Source organism: Camelus dromedarius, chromosome 6 (genome assembly GCF_036321535.1).
Source record: "Camelus dromedarius isolate mCamDro1 chromosome 6, mCamDro1.pat, whole genome shotgun sequence".
Taxonomy (NCBI): domain Eukaryota; kingdom Metazoa; phylum Chordata; class Mammalia; order Artiodactyla; family Camelidae; genus Camelus; species Camelus dromedarius.
The window spans coordinates 29,741,152-29,760,560 of record NC_087441.1 but is presented as its reverse complement, the minus strand read 5'-3'; the positions used below and the strand labels follow the sequence as shown (position 1 = coordinate 29,760,560).

Below are 19,409 nucleotides of genomic sequence, written 5' to 3'. Positions count from 1 at the left end.
CTCTTAAGAGTATGACATAAAATTCAGTTCCTGGAGTCTGGGCAGATACTGTACTGAGGCTCAGCCTTGGCAGTGCTTGGAAATGCAAGTTTCATCTTTATGTCCATTGTATTCTTGCCGATCCCCTCTTCCATTTGCCTTGGGCATGTCAGGCTCTGTGTGTGGCCTTGTCTGCCAAAGGACTCAAAGTGCAGTATCCCACCGGACACAATACCAAAATACACCTTTTACATAGGATGCACGGGAGTGCCCCCGGAGTTGCAGAGGGACTGAAATACTCTCACAGAGGGGACGATGTCAACGGAAGGCAGAAAGGGACAAGATGGAAATTACTCAGATTTCAGGCAAGGACCTCGGGGGGGAGGAGCTGCTACTGCCTGACATGGGGGATCATAAGAGGAGGAAGCAGCTGTTGCTGGGAAAGGTACGGAGTGATGAGGGTCTGCTCTGGGTTCTCATGTACACTCACTTTAAAAAATTCAAACTGGCTAAGTCCAGAATAATCCTGTCTGGACTCAGATTTTCAGTGGACTGGTATAGGTGCCTCCTCTTGTTAATCATCCAGTTTCCTGCACCCAAGACTCCATTTGTACAAGACCTTTTGAAAGGGGTTGTTCACCTAGCTAGTCTGATCCTCTCCCTGCTCCAGGCACAGTTATGAGAAGCAGCCAGTCTTGTCTGCTCAGTGGGTGACCTTTCTCCCGGCGTGGAGAGCAGGATGCTGTGTGGACAGGGACAGCAGCTCACCGAGGTGGCAGCCTCTCATCAAAGGTATATCTTTTCCTGAGGCTTGATGGTGTCTTCCTGCTTTCTCAGAAATCGCGTCACCCAGGTCACGACTTCCCAGTTCTCTGGTTCCGCTGACTTAGTGTCTGCGTCCGTTAACTAATAAATCTCCATCCCCCCTTCCCCAGCCCCTGACAACCACCCTTCTCCTTTCTGTCTCTGTGAATTTAGCTATTCCAGGGCTATTTGACTCTTCTAGATTCCACCTCATGTAAACCATACATTATTTGTCTTTTGTGATTGGCTTCTTTAACTTAACTCAGTGTCTTCAGGCTCATCCATGTTGTAGCATGTGTCAGAATTTCCTTCCTTTTTAAGGCTGAATGTTATTCCATTGTATGTATATATCACTTTTTATTTATCCATTTATCTGTCCAAGGACACCTGGGCTGCTTCTGCCTTTGTGCTATTGTGAATAATGCCGCCTTGAACGTGGGTATACAAACATCTTTTTAAGACTCTGCTTTTGATTCTTTTGGCTATGTATCTAGAAGTACAATTGATAAATCATACTGTTTGATGTATCCTTTGGCAATACTATAACTCTGATTGAATCTCACTTTCTCTCCCTAATTTAACCCTGCACTCATGTAGCTGTTCATGGCTGCAGAAAAGCAAACATCCAACATCAACTTCCCTCAGTTTATGACTAGGATCCAGTGTGACCAACCAGCCTGGTTTGCTCAGGACTATCCCAGTTTTAGCACTGAAAGCAAGGCCCCTGAAAAGCCCTGAGACCAGGGCAAACTAGGACAGTTGGTCATTTTACCAGAAACAGGCTCTTGACAGGACCTTGTATCATACTGTATTTCCCTAGTCCATTCACTCTCCTATTCTCCTGAATGACTTTTTCACACCTGCTCACTTCTTAAACCTCTGACACATCCCCCCCCATATTTATTCTCAATTGAAGACCTTGATCCCTACTTCACTGAGAAGATGGAAGCATTCTGAAAAGAACTTCCTGCATTCCTACCATCACCACCTACGCAGTGGCTAGAGTCTGCACTCACATCCTTTGACGTCCCTCCTACAATCATCTTTTTCTTTTTTTTTTGCCATCATCTCCTATAATTTATTCCTTTGCTCATTATATTCCAGGTACAGAGAAGTAGTTTTTTTTTTTTTTTGCCAGTCTTCAAAGGCCAAGCTTGTTTCTGCTTTGGGACTTGCTATTCTCCCTGATAGAATATTCTGTTCCCCCCAGGCCCTATCTTTGCATGAATGTTTGTAACCCTACACATTTGGAGGGTAGGGGTTAGGATAGGAAGCAGACAACACTCAGTCTAACTCTCCAAGTTTCTAAATGCTCCCCCTCTACCAGACCATTTTGATCAAATTGTTCTCTTTAATGGTTATTCCCGAGTCACACCATCACCAAACTCTGACATCTCCTTTCTTTCACATGGTAGCATGTAACTAAATATACTTAGATGCTGTCATTTTGGATATATTGTTTCATCTTCACTTAACATGTGTACCTGTTGATAACATCATTTCCATATCTCCACCTCCTTCTGGAGTCATCCTTTGATGCTTTCCACCTATTGAGTTCCCAGCGATCAGGACTAGCTTTCTGTGTCCTGTCCCTTTTGCTCCTCAAAGCCTCCCCCCCCTTTTTTTTAATTCAGTACTCTTAGGTAGTCCCACACTTCTTCCTCATAAAGTCAAACTTCTCATCCATGGCAGCAAATAATCAAGTTGGAAACCCACCCCCATGCCAGCTTATTTCTAACAATAGTGGTACCACTCAATTCCAGTAGTAGTCTTGCTCCTTCTCAGCAATACTCAGAAAATGTATCCAGTCAATTTCTTAAGATATTGCTATTTAATTCTCTTTGGGGAATTCACATGGTATAGACTTTAGAAAACATAAGAGGTAAGAGAGAGAGGAGCTTTTGGATGAAATGGAGACTGTTAGCAAGCCCCGTTCTAGTGAGCTGGGCACACAACAACTCGTCTTCATTGGCTTCCTTCTTCTTCCTTCATGATGCTTTCCAACTTCAACCAATCTCAAGGTGGCTTTGGAACAATCAAGGAACAATTATGTCCTATATGTTAGCTAATTTGTGCAAAAGAGAAGCACACAAGAACTAAGAAAGAGTAATTTCCATAGAATAAATTTATAATAGCATAACTATCTTTAGTTTATTTTATATGATTGTATATAGCTTTTTAATGGCTAGTAGAACCCATTTCTAACAAGCCTAGAAAATGTGCTTTACCTTTTCTTACCTTGAATTGACATTTTTTTAATGAATAAATTTAAAGATTCTCATGTACCTTAATGAAGTAGGGAAAAAACTGGTGGTTCTAAGTTTGAGTCCAGTCCAATGATCTTGAGTAAACTGCTTTGCCTCTTTGAGCCTAAGTTTTCTCATCTATAAATGAGAATATTATCTTCTTCCTAAGGCTGATGTGAGGAATGAATGAGAATATATATGAAAATTTTCATAAAGTGTCAAACAGTAAGTGCTTATCATCCAGTTCCAGCAAAAGAGCAGAGTTAGAACAACCTGTCAGATGAGGAGAGACTACAATATATGCACTTAGGAATTCCATTCCCCAAACCACAAAATTACCTTTGTTTCAAGTCACCATACAGATTTTTCACTTCTTAAGAAATAGATATGTTCAATTACAATGTGTGGAGATTTATGGGGCTCTGGAAAATGGTATTCCTGCTGTAAGCATAAGAAAAGAAATGCAAATACTGATACTTAAGTGGACTCATTATATTGCATTTTGTTAGAGTTAACTAGAAAAAACCCCAAAAGATTTGATGTAAAAATGTGGTTTTTTTTTCCTTGTAGAGAATTAATAGCCCCCTCTATGTAAAAACCAACAACTAGAAAACATTTTCTAAGGTTATCTATACATATATTTTTTTTTCTACACATGTTGCAATCCTTTCTAATTCACAGCTCTCAATCACCCCTCATTTCTTGTCCTCTAATCCCCATGGGGAAGCCTCTGCATACCCCTCATCCAGCATCCATCTCCTGTGCCTCTTTTGTTTCATCATTTAAGATGTCAACTCCTAAACAGATATGTCCAGCCCAGACCTCTGTTGATGGACAGATTTTAATATCCAACTGCCACTCATCTCCTCTACTTAGATGTCTAACAGGACTCAAAATTACGTCCCAAACTGAACTCCCGATCTTTGCCCTCAGTGTTGCTATACACCTAGTTTCAGTTTGTTAGTGACTATTCCATTCTCCCTTCGATTAGGCCAAAAATTTCGTAGTTGCATTTCCACATCCATTCTGTCAGGAAGTCTCACTGGCCCTACCTTTCAGCAATGTCTAGAATCTGACTACTTCTCACCAATCCCACAGCTACCCTTTTGGTCTGAGCCAAAAATCTCTCTTGTCTAGGTTTTTGCAACACCCTTCTCACTGGGCTCTCTGTTTTCATTCTTGTTACCCCCAACTCTGGATTTATTTTCAAAAGCAGCAAGAGAGTGATTCTTTTAAAACCTACATCAGTGCATCTTACTGCTCTGTTCAAAACCCATAGTATTCAAAGATGGTGCCCTCCTCCTCTTCCTCCTCCACTCTGGCTCACCCTGCCTCAGCCACACTGGCCTTTTCACTTGTCCGTGAACATGCTACGCACATTCCCTTCTCATTCCTTCACATTACTTTTCTCAGTGAGAACCTCACTGACCATCTTATTTAAAATGTCAACCCTCCTCCTGTTCTTTTTTCCTGTCTAAATACATACTATTTATCACTTCTACATGATATTATTTTCTGACTTTCATTAGAATATAAAGACCACGAGGGCTCTAACCTAGGTAGAGTGCCTGGCACTGAGTAGATGTTTGTTGAGTCAATAATTTCAGCCTCTCAGTTATGCAGAATCTTGAAAGTTGAGTTGTGTGGTGTATTAGTTATCTGTTGCTGCTTTAACAAATTACCACAAACTTAGTGGCACAAGACAACACAACTTTATTGTCTATAGTTCTGGAGGTCAGAAGCCTAAAATCAAGGTGTCAGCAGGGGTGTTCTTTATGGAAGCTTCAGGGAGAATCTGTTTTCTTCCCTTAATTTTTTAGCTTTTAGAAGTTGCTTACTTTTCTAGGCTCACAGCCCCTTGCTCTCATTACTCTACCTCTTACTTCTGTTGTCACATCTTCTACTGCTTGCTTCCATCTCCTGCCTCCTCTTATAAAGGCCCTTGTGATTACATCAGGCCAACCTAGATAAACCAGGATAATCTTCTCATCTCAAGATCTTTAACTTAACCACATCTGCAAAGTCCCTTTTGCTTTATAAACTCACATTCACAGGTCCTGGGGATTAGGACGTGGACACCTTTGGGAGGCCATAATTCAGCCTACCTCATGTGGGAAACAGTTTTGGGGGTTGAATATATGAGCATCACATAACTAGGCAACAGCTGAAGGGATGTGACTGAGTCTATGATACCTGCCCGTGTGCCAGGCACAATAAAGCAGAGACAACAGGAGATGACGCTTTATTCACATAGCCTGGGAGACAGGCATATGACTTCTGTTTAAATAGGCACATACTGGAGATGGAATAAAAACCAGTAGAATTGGGTCAGAGAAGTTTTGAGCATAGAGGTAAGGTACGAGGCTGCGGGGAGAGGGTACAGCTTAGTGGTAGAGTGTGTGCTTAGCATGCATGAGGTCCTAGTTTCAATCGCCAGGGCCTCCATTAAAAAAAAAAAAAGGTATGAAGCTGAGAACCTGGTCAGGGGTGAGACATGGAAATTCTCCTAAGCCACATTAAGGATTTTGGACTTGGTTCTAAGGGAAATTGGAAACCACTGAGAAGATTTACATATGGAAGTGGCCTGATCAGATTTACAATTTTAAAACATCACTCTTGCAACGTGGGGGAAAAAAATGGGAGAGCAGGAGGAAGGATGAAAGACGAGCTGGGAAAAGGGTGCAGTCATCTAGGTGACAGCGGCTTGCTGCTATATTGAGTCTTGGTTTCTTCTCTGTAAAATGAAGATCGTGTTGTTATCACCTTCACCTGACTATTACGATGATGCAGTGGGAACACACACACAGAATGGTGTTGCGCATATCAACTGTGCTGGCTACTGGTAGTGTAACTGAATCAGATCTTAGCTACCCAGTCCTAACATAAAATTACAGGGAAGCTGCTTAAAAGGAAATAAGGTTTCAATTACATCTAACATATGGTATTTAAAAGCTAATCAAACATTGACATAATCACACCAGGATAAGAAGCTGGCCTCTGCACCATCTGATTAGGTCAAGAAGACCCGCCTTTAAATACGTCCTGGAAAAGGAGGTGAGAGATGACCATGAGCTCAGAGAGAATGTGGATCCCAGATTTCAGTAACAGTGAAACAAGGAGAAACAAAATCACTGCTGGGAATTTCGGCTGCCAGAGGCTAAATATTATGAAAATGAACAACGTTGAGGGTTTTCAGAAGTGCTTTTCTTCATGTCATTAAGCAGTGAGTTACAACAATATTGTGTACAGAAGCACAGACTTGGACATGACAAGGGGGTTCAAGTCCTGGGCCTGTCACTAGGTTCACCACTGGGAAAGCCCTGTAAACTCTCTCAGCTATTCTTTCTGAAAGTCAAAATAATTATAGAAATACCTCACAAGAGGCTTAGAATGTACTGAGAAAACATTTACAAAGTGCTAACACAGTGCACGGCCCAGATTAATGGTGGCTATTGTTGGTATTAATGTTATTAACTGTTGTAGGCTTTTTTCTTATAGGTCAGGCTGATACCTTTCAAGGCATTGCAAATAGCATCCCAAAAGGTGAGGGAAGCAGGAAAGAGACCAGCAGGGAAACAGCACAGTGAGTGTTAGGGTCAATGCCAAGTCTTCTTTCTCAAACAGACATGCTCACATGTGACTCAAGCAAGGGTTGAAGAGTATGAGCAAGGAGCAGGCTACAAGCAGGCGAGAGAAGACGTAGGCAGGAGCCAAGGGGAGAGAACGACAGCATCCAAGCGCCAGAAGCAGCTCATCTCTGGAGTGCCAGGCTCACTCCGGTCAGGACTCGCATAGCACACAAGAACACTGGCCGTGCTCTCAGGGCTGCAGCTGCCCTCTCTGCGAAAACACAGGCACGTTAACCCTCCTTTCATGAAGCTGTTTGCAGCCTTCTCCAGAGGGCACTGTCAGGTTATGAAAGAGAACCACTTAAAAGTAACAAGACGGCTGTTGTCAACAAATAAACCTCTGAAGACAATCTCAGGTATTATCAAGGATAAGAGAGTCCAGTTGCTGGGTTTTCCAATGGATTCAGACTGCCAGAGCCCTTTATAAGCTGCATATGGTCAGAGAGAAAAATAAAGAGATAATGTAATTTTCTAAAAGCCAAGGGGTAAATCTAAGTCAGGATAAGAAAATGAAGAGGTGTCTAAATGACTGAGCCTATTCAGAAGGGAGGGACATAGGAGAGTTACCTGGCTGTCATTCTTCCCTTTGGATGCCCCAAGAACTCAGGCTGAGTTCCTATGGAAAAGAAGCACTTTGGTTTCAGCTCAGCAAAGTGCATTAGAGCAGGCCCTTGGAATGGCTTTCAGACAGTGAATGTAGCAATTTTCAGAACTAAGAATTATTAGATGTCTTTGGAAGACTGGATGATTGATTATGTTTCACTCTCAAATCAGAAAGATTTCAGTGGCTCCCCATTGCCTACCAATTACATATTCCTCACCCTGATTTTGGAAAACCATCCTTTTCTCTGCTCAGTCCCCACGATGGGACAAGGAAACTCTGAGGGTCCCAAGTACAATCCCAACTGGGTGTGGAGACCAGTAACAGGATGCTCATCTAAATACTAAATTCTCAGGAAAACTGACTTCCCATCTCAAGTCAAGTGTCCACCCTTGGTCCAGTTAGACATGGCGACACCACAAACAAGCCTAAAGTGTGTCCAGCCTGCCTTTCCCCGTCTCTTTATCTTCTGTTCCCTAGACTCAGCCACGTTAGACAGTTTGCCATTTCCTCCACATCCTTCCTCTGGGTTTTCTTACGATTTTCCTCAGGGTAGAATGCCTGTTGGAAAAAGAAATTAGACACAGCCTTCAAGGACTAGGCTCGGGAACTTTTCAGAATTACACTCAGACTCATAAATGTTAAACAAACTAAGGAGGCCGGAAGGAGCCTCTCACACCCTAGGGCAATAGCAGAGCCCAAAAGGAAGAAGACAGACTTCCCCTTCTTGCTGGCAAGAGCTTAGTCAACGAGAAACTGCCACAGCTCAGCCAATGGAGAGCCACTCTCAGTTCCTCCAATGGACTCTAGCCCTCCCAGCTTCCTTTCCTCCTCTTAAAGAGTTCACCTCTCCATTTTCATTGGGGACCTGCACATGGCTCACCAGGCTTGCAAACCCTGAATTGCAGTTCTTTGTAGACCCAAAATAAACCCGTTTTTGCTGGAGAAATAACTGGCAGTCTATCGGTTTTAGATCAACGATCATAAACATTCACCAGGCACCTACCATGGGCGAATTACTAAACACTGGAGATACTAGATGAGAAAAGACTTCTGTTCCCAGTGTGCAGGAAATCTCATTCCTGGGGCATTATCTACTTTGACACTTTGGTGCTCACATAATGCTCACAAATTCACAATTTATACAACTTTTTGACTTAAATGATTTCACCTCTCAGCCCCGACACTCAAATTGGAGAATCATAATCTTCTCCAATGGACAGCATCCCACATGCCATCACCGTGCATCTATTCTGGACTTGCTCTTTTTCCATTAAAACAGCATCACCACTGCCATCATCATAGCTAATATTCACAAAATGATGGCTACACATTAAAGAGTGTGTTCATATAACTTGTCTCATTTATGTATCCAGACTTCTCATCTGGGTTAATTTACCAAAGCTCCATGGGGGTGGAGTCTCTGTTTTCTGGTACATCTCTTGATAAACCCAGATGCTCAGTATGCTTTTTGGTCACAACAGGTCACCGGGTCTTTGACTTCACAGAACAATTTTCATAGTGTCCACCAAGCTTCTACTATAGGTTCAGACCTAAAGTGATGCATTTTAGTAATACATGTTATGTTTTAAATTTGACCTGAATGTTTCTCCCAAATCCATGGCTTTGTAGTACTCACCATCCTTGAAGGTCACCTGCTACCTCTGCACCTTTTCAGAGATTTGCAAGTTTTTCTTACCGTCTGAGGTCAGATGGCAAAAGAGCCTTCTAGGTTGATTGTATGTTGTCTTGGGACAGAAAGGTGTTTTTGTTTTTTGTTTTTTTTTTTTTTACTACTAATTTTTATGCACTGACCATATATCTCTGGAATCTTAGTCATTGCATTTCTCTACCTAGGTAAGTTAATTTTTCTTATTCTTCATTTTTGTCTTCATATATAGTTCCCTAGCCAAATGACTGACAGTTCCATAAAAATTGTACTTACATTCATCTTGGTGTAAAACTTTGAGAAACCACTTTTACATCTCAAATACATATACAAGTTTATCTCTACCCACATGCCTCTTTACCCTCACTTTGACAACATATGCAACAAGAGCTTTAAACATCCTTATACTCTGAGTCAGTAATAATTTTTTTGGCTACTTCTCAGCAGTTGACCAAATGAATTACCATGACAGCAGGGTAACAAATCCATAGGTAAGTCAGATTATTTCAAATTCTTTGTTTTCAATAAATATATAGAGAGACCTATTAGCTGGTAGATCATTACAAATAATTTTGATGATAAATTGCTATGATTTTTGGCATGCAATAAATTTTTAAAGGAGTTAAAAACCTATCACTGCTATAACTTAATTTTTTAAGTTTCTCAGTGCATAGATATATTTGAAAAATATATTGCTAAATTTATTAGGAATAAGTAAAATCTATTCATTAATAATTGAGGAAAAACAAAGTCCTATTCTCATTAAGAACCCAATTTTCAATAAAGTTTTATATTTATTAACTATCAAAATTTGTGATATATCTTTGTTGTTTGATCAACTAGAAATTCAGTATATACACTTATTTTGTCACAGAGAAATGTAATTAATCTGTACCATTGAATAGGTTATTTTAGGATAAATTTCTAAGGAGAAAGTACAATGGAAATAGAAGTTCAAATAAAGATAGAACAATTAAAAATTTCTTACTATTAATATAGAGCTTTCATGCATTTTTTTTTAACAACAGATAACAGGGCATCAAGTCCCTATGGTATTAAAATTCCACTGTAAACATTTTAAAGTATTAGAATGTCCTTTGCAATTATTTAAACTTACGATGAGAAGTTGTGATTTCAGTTTTAAAATATGCAAGGTGATACACAGTCTATGAAAATTAATTTTAGAGGGTATGTGAATGAGAAAAATTTTGAAGAAAGGAATTATAGAGCACTTCAATGCATGCTGTTTACCTCTCAATAATTAGGATTTGGAAACAAAGCTTATAACACTTGTCCTAAATTTTGTTTTACTTACATCAGATCTTACAGATTATCTAATACATACTCCTCATGTTTTGCTGTATAGATTGTAGTGGGCAGAGCAATGACTCTCACACGTGGCAGTGCAGAAAGGCAGTGAGACAGACTGGCGTCTCCCAACCAAGGGTATTTCTGACAGAGCTGCTAACCTGGAACAAGGTTTAATGTACCAGAGTTATAGTCCATTTAACACCAGCATCCAACAGGCTTACTTTAACATCATTTGATTTTAAACTTGGGAAAGTCTTAAATTTAACAATCATCAAAATTAAAATCAGTGATCCTGCTTAAGGACTGGTAAAAATCCTTGGGGGGATTTTTCACCTTTAGCACCATTTTCTTCAAAACTTATTCAATTATTTAGAGTAATATTTTACATAACATGGGCCAAGATGCTCTTGAATTAACGAAGCATAGAAATACAGGTAATATCAGATATTAGAAAATTCTATGTGAAAACTATTTGATGAACGAGTTTCCCCTCTGCAAAAAATAAAAGAAAAGAAAGAAAGAAAGAAAGAAAACTGATAAAATGGCTTCCTTTTGCCCCTTCCCCCAACAATCTCAACTAAATTCACAGCTTCCAAGTCCTATTTACATCTTGGCCAGACTGCAAGAGGCTTCTGTCCCCATCACTTCAAAACCACCTGCTTTCTAGGTCAGCCTCAAACTTGTAAACTTTAGCCCCAATATTGTCTCTCCTCAATCTTTGTCTAGTTTCTAACTCAATCTTCTTCTGATTTCCATCTCTCAATTATTTGATATAGTTAACCATTTCCTTCTTGCAAAACTAGTTGTCTTCCCTGAAGTCAATGATTTTCCTCTTCTGACTCTACTACTATGGTTTGAACTGCTCCTTCCATGGCATCTCTTCCTTTACGATCTCTTAAGTGGAGGGAGCTAGACCCCAAAGTTGTCCTTAGCTCTTTCTTGTCCCTGCAGCCTCAGAAGACCATCATTTTAAATTATCACCATTTTTCTGAATACACACCTTTTAAAGGCGTCTTGCCTAAGAGATGTCTCATTTCCAGCTGTTCAGGCTCTTCACACACCTCGACACAGCCTCATTTTCTGCCTCTTCCACGCCCATAATACCCACGTCTCCCTTGCCCCAATCCCTTCATCCCAAACCAGTACTTCCCTTGTTCTAGGACTCAATACAAAGCGCCATCATCTCCTCCTAGGGGTCTATGACGCCTCTCTCTCTTTCACTCCTCTCCATCCAGTGGAATCATCAAGCCCTCTTGACCCAACTCTGCAGCATCAATATAACCCATTCTCACTCATTTTCATTGCCATAGGCTTAATTCTGAATCTCAGCCTTCCAAACCTGGTCTAGTCCGTGGTATCCCATCTGAGCTTCCAGCTTAAATACCACTGCCTCCACTAACAATTACCCAATTAATGGTGTCCTTTCTCTATGCTCCCAGGATATTTTACCCATAAATAAGATACATTGTTAGTTGCACGCATTTCTGCCTCCCTCAAATCAGAGATCCATTTGCTGAGACTCCATTCCCTATCACCAGCCTGTATCAATGCTACCCACAAATCTAAATCTAATCTCCTGTGGAAATGCATCATAGGATTGATTTTCACATCACCACAGCATAAACCACAATGTAGAAGAGCAAGCACTACAATGTCTGGAAAGAAAAAGAAGAAAGAGGAACAACTAGATAGCCATGTTTTTTTGTGGAACTTTAAAGTATTTCTTATCATAATAACATCTAATAAACTCATAGTATGCTTTAAGGCATCATCCAGTAATGTCTAATCATTTCTTAACAATAAAGTATATGAATTTCCTTCCTCTCCTTAACATGAAGAATGATGATGAATGAAACATGTCCTAGAACGTGTTTCAAGATTCCCAGACAAAAGGTGATGAACAATCCCTCAACAGTTAATTCTTCTTACTCTCAGTAGAATTCTCAGAATTGTCGAACTCAAACTGGGTGATACAAGCAACCCAGGCTAAGATGCCCCAGGATGTCTCCCATTGAAATGAATGTTTTAAAGGCACCAGTAATGATGAAATCACTTCCTTTTTTTTCTTTGTGGCAAGGCTTCTATCAGGTGAGAGAAAGAAAAGTTTTAACTGATTGCTCAGAATTGGGCCACACTCGGTGACTCTCCTTATGAACTTCCCTCTATGGGAAATTCCTTGTTCATGTTGGCCCTGGCTGGAGAGGAATGTGACTTAAGACAGAGATTACATGAAAGCCGTCATTTTGTACAGGTTATAGGAGATGCAACAAGAGACAGAACTGAGCTGCCTCGGTGCACTGAGGGGCGAACATCAAAAGAGGAGTGAAGACAGAAGAGAGTGGGCCTGCTTTCTCTGAAGCTTATCTGAGCTCTCTTGGTTGAGAAATCAAGACTTGAAATGTCAAGATAAAAAGCTTGCTTGTGACAAAGCCAGTGCATATTGGCTTTAGTTGGAAATACCACAGAAGCAGCTTTTCTTGTAACCGATCTGCTTCTCCTATACTGTACGCAGCTCTATGTGAAAATAACTCGTGGAACCTTTCAAAGACATCTCAAGGCGTTTAAGGAATGATTATATGGATAGAGGTGGGTGCTCACGTTTCATGTGAAACGCTTTCTAGCAGAACCAAGTTCCCCCATGCAATACTTCAGGTCAGAAGTGGGGGGAAAAAAAAAGGATGCCAAGTCCAAATTCTAAGATTGAGGCCAATTGAAATGGAGGGGAAATTATTATTGCTGTTTATTACATATGAAAACTGAGAAATCAAAGACCCAGAAAAACCCAGACAATGAAGTGGGACCTTTGTCTGCAGGAGCAGCTAACACCCACTGAAAGTCCCTGGACCATCCCCGGCGTGAAAAAGTTACCAAATACGGGAGATAAACTGGGTGTGTGTTTTCTTCCTGGGCCTCCTGGTCTGAGATATGGGGAGAGAGCGCTCCCTCAGGTCAGTCTGCTTACCTTAAATGAAACAGATCAGATTTAAAGCCGGAGAGAGGATGTTCCAGAATTATTTATGTGTCCTCTGCAGCGCCATATATACCTGAGGAAGAGTAACCACCACTGCTTTCCAGGTGGAAAACCACCACGGCATTGGAACCAATAACCCGGAATGAGACTGCTAGCTGATCATATTGATCACAGTATCACGAATAAAAATACAAAATTTTTGAATACTATTAGGCAGCCACGCTGCTGAACCCTTTCATATGGATTGACTAATTCTAGTAAGTGTCTAAGAAGTAAATATACCTTTTATTCTCATTATACAAAGTAGAAAATGAGGGCTAAGTAAGGACTTGTCTTTGGTCACATCAATTAACCCAGGTCAGCTGGCTCCAGTACTCATGTCACCTCTTAAAACTATTTAACGGCATAAAGTCCCAAACTATGTAGCCCCACGTTCGAGGCCCTCCCTACACGTCCTACATCTTCTGCTTGCTAGAATCTCATCTGCTTCCTTGTGTAACAGAACTCCTTGTAAAAGAGTTGGCCATAGTCAGTCTTCAGTTCTCCCACTCTGTCTTAACCCTGCTTTAATCGGTCTTTCATCCCTGTCACTTTACCCAAACTGCTCAGCACGGTCAGCAATGACCTCCCCGCAGATAAACCCAGGGGTCCATTCTGAGCGTTTGGCTCATTTGCGCCCTCAGGAGCATCTGACATCACAATCACTCCCTTCCCTCAATAACCTTTCTTCACTTGGCTGCTGGCACATCACCATCTCTTGGTTATCTCGATGGTTGCTTCCTCTCAACCTTTTTCCTGGTTCCTTCTCCTTTTTCTCACTTCATCAGAGGTAAGCTCCATTGGGTAGCTCCAAGGCTCAGCTCTTGGTGACTCTGTCTACTATATGCACATTCATTGCCTTGGTGATCTCATGCAAGCTCCCAGTTAAAGTCCACTTACGAGCCAGTAACTCCAGCCTAGACCTCTCTCCTGAACGTCTGCACAGATCACTGCCTACTTGGATGTCCAGTAGGCACCTCAAATTCAACACATCCACAATGAACTCCTGAACCCCTTCTCCCTCAGAATACCTGACTTAACCTTCTCCTTCCCTATTTCTGCTGTTGGAAACTCCATCCTTCCAGTTGCTCACGTCAAAAATCATGTGGTTATTCTCGATTAAAAATGCATTCTCACTGTACACCAGAAATTGACACAACATTGTAAACTGACTATAACTCAATTAAAAAAAATGCATTCTCTTTTCTCCTATTAGAACTCTGTAGGTGCTACCTTCAAAAATACACCCAGAATCTGATCACTTCTTACCACTCCACAGCTGCTTCCTCACCAGCAGCCCCATTTCACTCAAGAATGTTCTGATCTGAATAAATTATGGTCATCCTAACGCAAGGCCCTCCATGGCCTCCTCCCATGCCCACCCCAGCGTCACCTCTCTGACTCGCCCACTACTTTCACGGGCTTTTATGACACTCTGGCCATGACGGTCTCCTTGCTGCCCTCTGGGGAGCCAGGCACATGTGTGCCTTTGGCACTTGGTTCTGGCTGTTCCCTGTCTGGAGGGCTCTTCTTCCAGATATCCGTGTGGCAAGTTCCCAGCTTTCTTCAAGTCCTTGCTTGGCTCTTAGATGTTCAGTGAGACCCCCCATTTACTAATGGAATGAGCCTATCTCTCCATTCTTTGTTGCCTTTACCCTGCTCATCATTTTTTTGTCTCCATTGTACTTACATCCTTTCACCACACTGTATACACTCATCCCTCGGCATCGGCTGAGGATTGTTTCCAGGATCCCAGCAGACGCCAAGGTCCATGGGTGCTCAGGTCCCTTCTGTAAAATGGTACAATATTTGCATGCAGCCTATGCACAGTCCTCCAGCATACCTGAAACCGGCTCTGGATGACTTATAAGACCTACGATACTGTAAGTGCTATGTAAGCACAGTAAATACAGTGTAAATGCGATGTAAATAGTAGCTAGGGTATAGCAAATTCAAGTTTTGCTTTTTGGAACTTTCTGGATTCTTTTTTTCCAAATATCTTTGATCCACGGAACCTCTGGATGTGGAGGGCTGACTGCACTTTTCTTGTTTTGTTTATTTGTCTCTCCTCGCTGGAAAGTGAGCTCTGTGAGAACTCCAGGGTCTCCAGGACAGACCATGCCCGGTGTACGCACATAGGTCCCCAGTAAGTATCTGTGGGAGGAAGAAGCAAACACGTCCACATTAAAGACAGAGGTCATTATGAACTCTCACACATCCTTCGTTTTAATTTTCCACTTCACTGTCTTCCTCTCACTGTGTTCCTTCTGCTTGAAACAGACATTGTCAAAGCACTTAATTTGGGCTCGGAAAAACCTCCTCGCCTCCTGCCCTCTCCACTCAACAAGTTAAGGATAAAAGCAGACTAACAGATTGAACATAGAAACTCTGAAATTAATTATTTACAATTCTCAGAATCAGTGACCCAAGTGAGAGCTCCAGGCTGGCTTACCTGTCTTGCGGATACCTGGCACTGAGTCTCAGCCACACGCCACCAACGCAGGTTCACTTTCAAAACTTCGCCTCACTTAGCTGCAAAGGAATTCCTGACCAATAGTGCCACCTACTGACCAGTCTTTGAGAAATCAGGACGATGAAGTAGTTGAGAAATCAGGACGATGAAGTAGAAAGTACAGTCCAGTCTAACCTGAAAAGTAGGAAATGAAACATCCCAGAAAGTCAGGAAAATAAACCACTTTTCCTAAAGAGTGCTAGCAAGGAGTTACACTGAATTCTACAGCAGCAGTCAGCAAGTATTGTGCAATTGTAAAGAATCACAATGACTCCATTTACAAAACAGGAAGCATCTCCAAAATATTAGCAGGGCAACCAATCACTAGCTGTCTACTTTTCACCAGCAACTTAAGAATTAGGATGTTTGAGACTCAAAGCAAATATATTTGTTGTTTTTATTTTCCCTCACATACAAACAAATCAAAACTAATCTACCCTGAGACTTAAAATTCACTAGAAAAAAAAAAATTACAAAAAAAGCATTTTGGTAAATGCCAAGGCATTCACATTTGAGGCTGTACAATATAAAGTTTCTCCTCTTTAGAAGTACACAGAGACATTTTTCTTAGTTAATTAAATGCAATATTGTTCAATATCAATGAATATGGATCACGTGCTCTAAGGATGACTCAAAATAAAATGGCATTTTCATATTTATTCACCAAGATCTAGTACTTCTTCATTATTAAAAGCTTCTTGTATCCCCCCTTCCCGCCATGAGTCCACGAGTAGTAAACGGTGACAACGAGTTGACACGGGCTTTAGGAAGCCATTTATCTAAGTCATTGTACTCACTCCTGCCTTTTTTAAGTTGTGTGCTCCTAAATGTTTTAAGCACTTGATATTGGTTTTATATTTTTAATTGTTTTTCATTACATTAAACCATTACTAAAACATTTTGCTAACTGGGGAATGAATGTACATTGTTGGAATCAGAAACAGAATACAGTGTGCTTTGAAAAATTCTAAACAATAGAAATCTGCATAAAGAAAAAAGCTAAGAAAGGAAACAAGTTTCTATCTCCCACACGTCTTCCCACTTTAAAAAACTACACAGGAGCAACAGGAGCAGGAAAACTCAAAATAGGCCATTATTACACTTGTGAATGGATAGGATTAAAAGCAGTAATTCCGAGAAGATCATTTAGAAAAATGCATTTAATTATAAAAAATTTTTAAATAAAAAAGCAATGGCACAAATCACCAGTTACTTAAGTGATCATATCCACAGGCTGCTCTTGTAATTATATGCCCAAAATTTGCAACCGTTCTCATTAGCAGCATTTCCCTCCTCATTAGAGTGACTGCAAGAGCTTCTGAAAGTGTGCAATTTTTCCTAAAGTCCTACTAAAAGTATCATAAACACAGTTTGTGCAACATTCATTTACATCACCTTTTATTTACTACACTCTAAACTCATAAAATATTGAACAGACTCTCCCTCACTTCATCCCTCTTATTTACAGTACAGAGGCTCATCACTTGTCACAATATGGTGTGTGCATTAAAATCCCTGAAAATGGGAACTTCCACAGCATTTTAATGAATTTGCTCTGATTATTATAAGTACACAAACAAAAGCTTGTTCATATGACTGTGTCATACCCAGAAGAATAACTCTTCCTGCTGACATATTTATGAGTAGAAAAAAACCCTCTTTCAGTAGAATGCATTCTCGACAATTACTGGATCATACTTTCACGCATATTTATGCTAATACGACGGTAGGTAAAGCCAGCTGTGACTCTGTATTTCATTTAGAAGGGTGCAGAACACGTGACGTGATCTGGCTTTCACTCTCTTGTTATCCATAATCCAGTTATGCCACACGGATACATTTTATTTATTCTGACTATGTAAGTCTTAAGTGGTGGATTAATAATTGGCAGTTTCTGACAGTTCTGTTTTCTTGGTAGTGGATACAGTTCCGTGCACCTAGGTCAGAAGAACTGAAAAAAGAAATGCAAATCACTTCACGTGACACGGCAGGGAGAAGCGGGAAGCCATTGTCTGAACCAGTGATTCAAAGAGATGAATATTAACATTCAAGAGTGCCAGGAATACTGCTGAATTCAGTCTGTTTTAAGCTGTACTGTCTTCACAACTTGCCATACCTGGTGTTTGCTACCTTTTTGGTTGAAAAGCAAATCTAAATGGGGGAAGGCAGATGTCAGGAGGAGAGAAAGGTGAAAAAGCACCTACTACTGGATGTATCATTTTAGGAGAAAAAAAGTAAGAGGGAAGAGAGTATTATTTTCATATTAAAGAAAAATGGTATCACAGCTGGACATATTTCACAGGGTACATAAAATTAGCCTACAAGCTAGGTAAGCCCCTTTCTTCTCACTCCAGAGATATTTGCTTTCCAATAATAATATTAACAATAATAATTGACATAATCTGGCAGCAGCACAAATCTATAACATTTTAAGGCTTGAGAGTGTCACTATTCAATAGCTGGGTGTGTCAGAATAACACACAAGAGTCCTGCCCGTCTCTTTTATCTACACCCTTGACCCAGCAAGCATTACTAAGGAAGTCCTTGTGGTCACTGGTGGCTCAAGTCTTCTACGATGGCTTTGACTTTATAACCCACTCAGCATTTGGGTTGAGCTGATACAAGTCCTTCATGTAAGTGTCCTCATCAAGGCAGCGTTCCCCTATTAAAGAGATGTTGAGTCAGTTTAATACAGTGAGGAGGTAGGGATGCGGTTTTAAACTGAAGCCTAATGGTTTAACTCTGAAGCCTTTGAAATAGTTCTCATTCTTTCTTGTCTCCTATACTATTATAAGACTTGGCCAAATATTGGATAAGTCAATTAGACAGTTCTTTGCTAAATGCACAGGTTTCAAATTAACTGTTTTGTTAAATGGTTCCTTAAATGCTTATTCACCTTTATTAAGAGTGGCAACAGTTTTGAATGGACCTAAGTAAGAAATCAGGCTTAATTCCCAATATCTAATAGCAAAATGCAAAATCAAATGTATTAATACTTCATCCTTATTAGTAGAGTTAACAACCCAGATTTCGAATGGAGTTGTGGTTTATTTAAAATTTTAGAAGGAAACTTTACATGCCTGTCTTCAACTTTCAATATTTACTAAAATTCTTCAGTCCTAGAAAAAAACTCTACAAAACTTGTCTTAAAATATTTTAAATTACTATTTTGAAAGAAACACCATTTAATTTATTTGTTGACAGTTTCACTCACCGTTTTAAGGGTCAAAAAAAGAGAAAAAACTTATTTTAAATTTTAACAAGGAGATGGGTATGATGCATTGATAATTACAGATGGGCAAATAAAACATGAGACATGGTCAAAACTAAGTCAATTTTCCGACTTCTATTTTGTAAGTAACCAGTATGTCTATGTATGTGTGCAGGCAGTCAACAATGGCAAAAACGACTTGTGCTGTCACTAAAAATATCTAGTTCTGTACCATAATACAAGCGTCATCTGGGTCTTAAATAAACTCAATTACTTTCTTTATTAAGATATGACATCAGCGTAAAGAAACAGCTTTGAAAAACTTCATTAACCATTTTAGAAGTTATTCCAATTTTAGGGAACTTGCCTCTACTCAGGTTCCAAATAGACAGGCATTTGTACAGAAAAAGCCCTACAAGAGCCTACACAGACGGGTC

The 19,409-nt window shown here is 40.4% G+C and overlaps 1 protein-coding gene across 2 annotated transcripts in view; it reads right to left on the bottom strand.

The window, feature by feature from the left end:
- Positions 1 to 16,607: 16,607 nt before the first annotated feature.
- The window catches only part of ARHGAP18 (Rho GTPase activating protein 18), a 163,650-nt gene continuing 160,848 nt past the window's right edge, over positions 16,608 to 19,409 (bottom strand). For both annotated transcript variants that reach the window (XM_010988641.3, XM_031456304.2), the window contains exon 15: positions 16,608 to 18,423. In XM_010988641.3, coding sequence (XP_010986943.3) covers positions 18,332 to 18,423 — 92 coding nt within the window. In that variant the 3' untranslated portion in view covers positions 16,608 to 18,331. The remainder of the gene's footprint in view (positions 18,424 to 19,409) is intronic.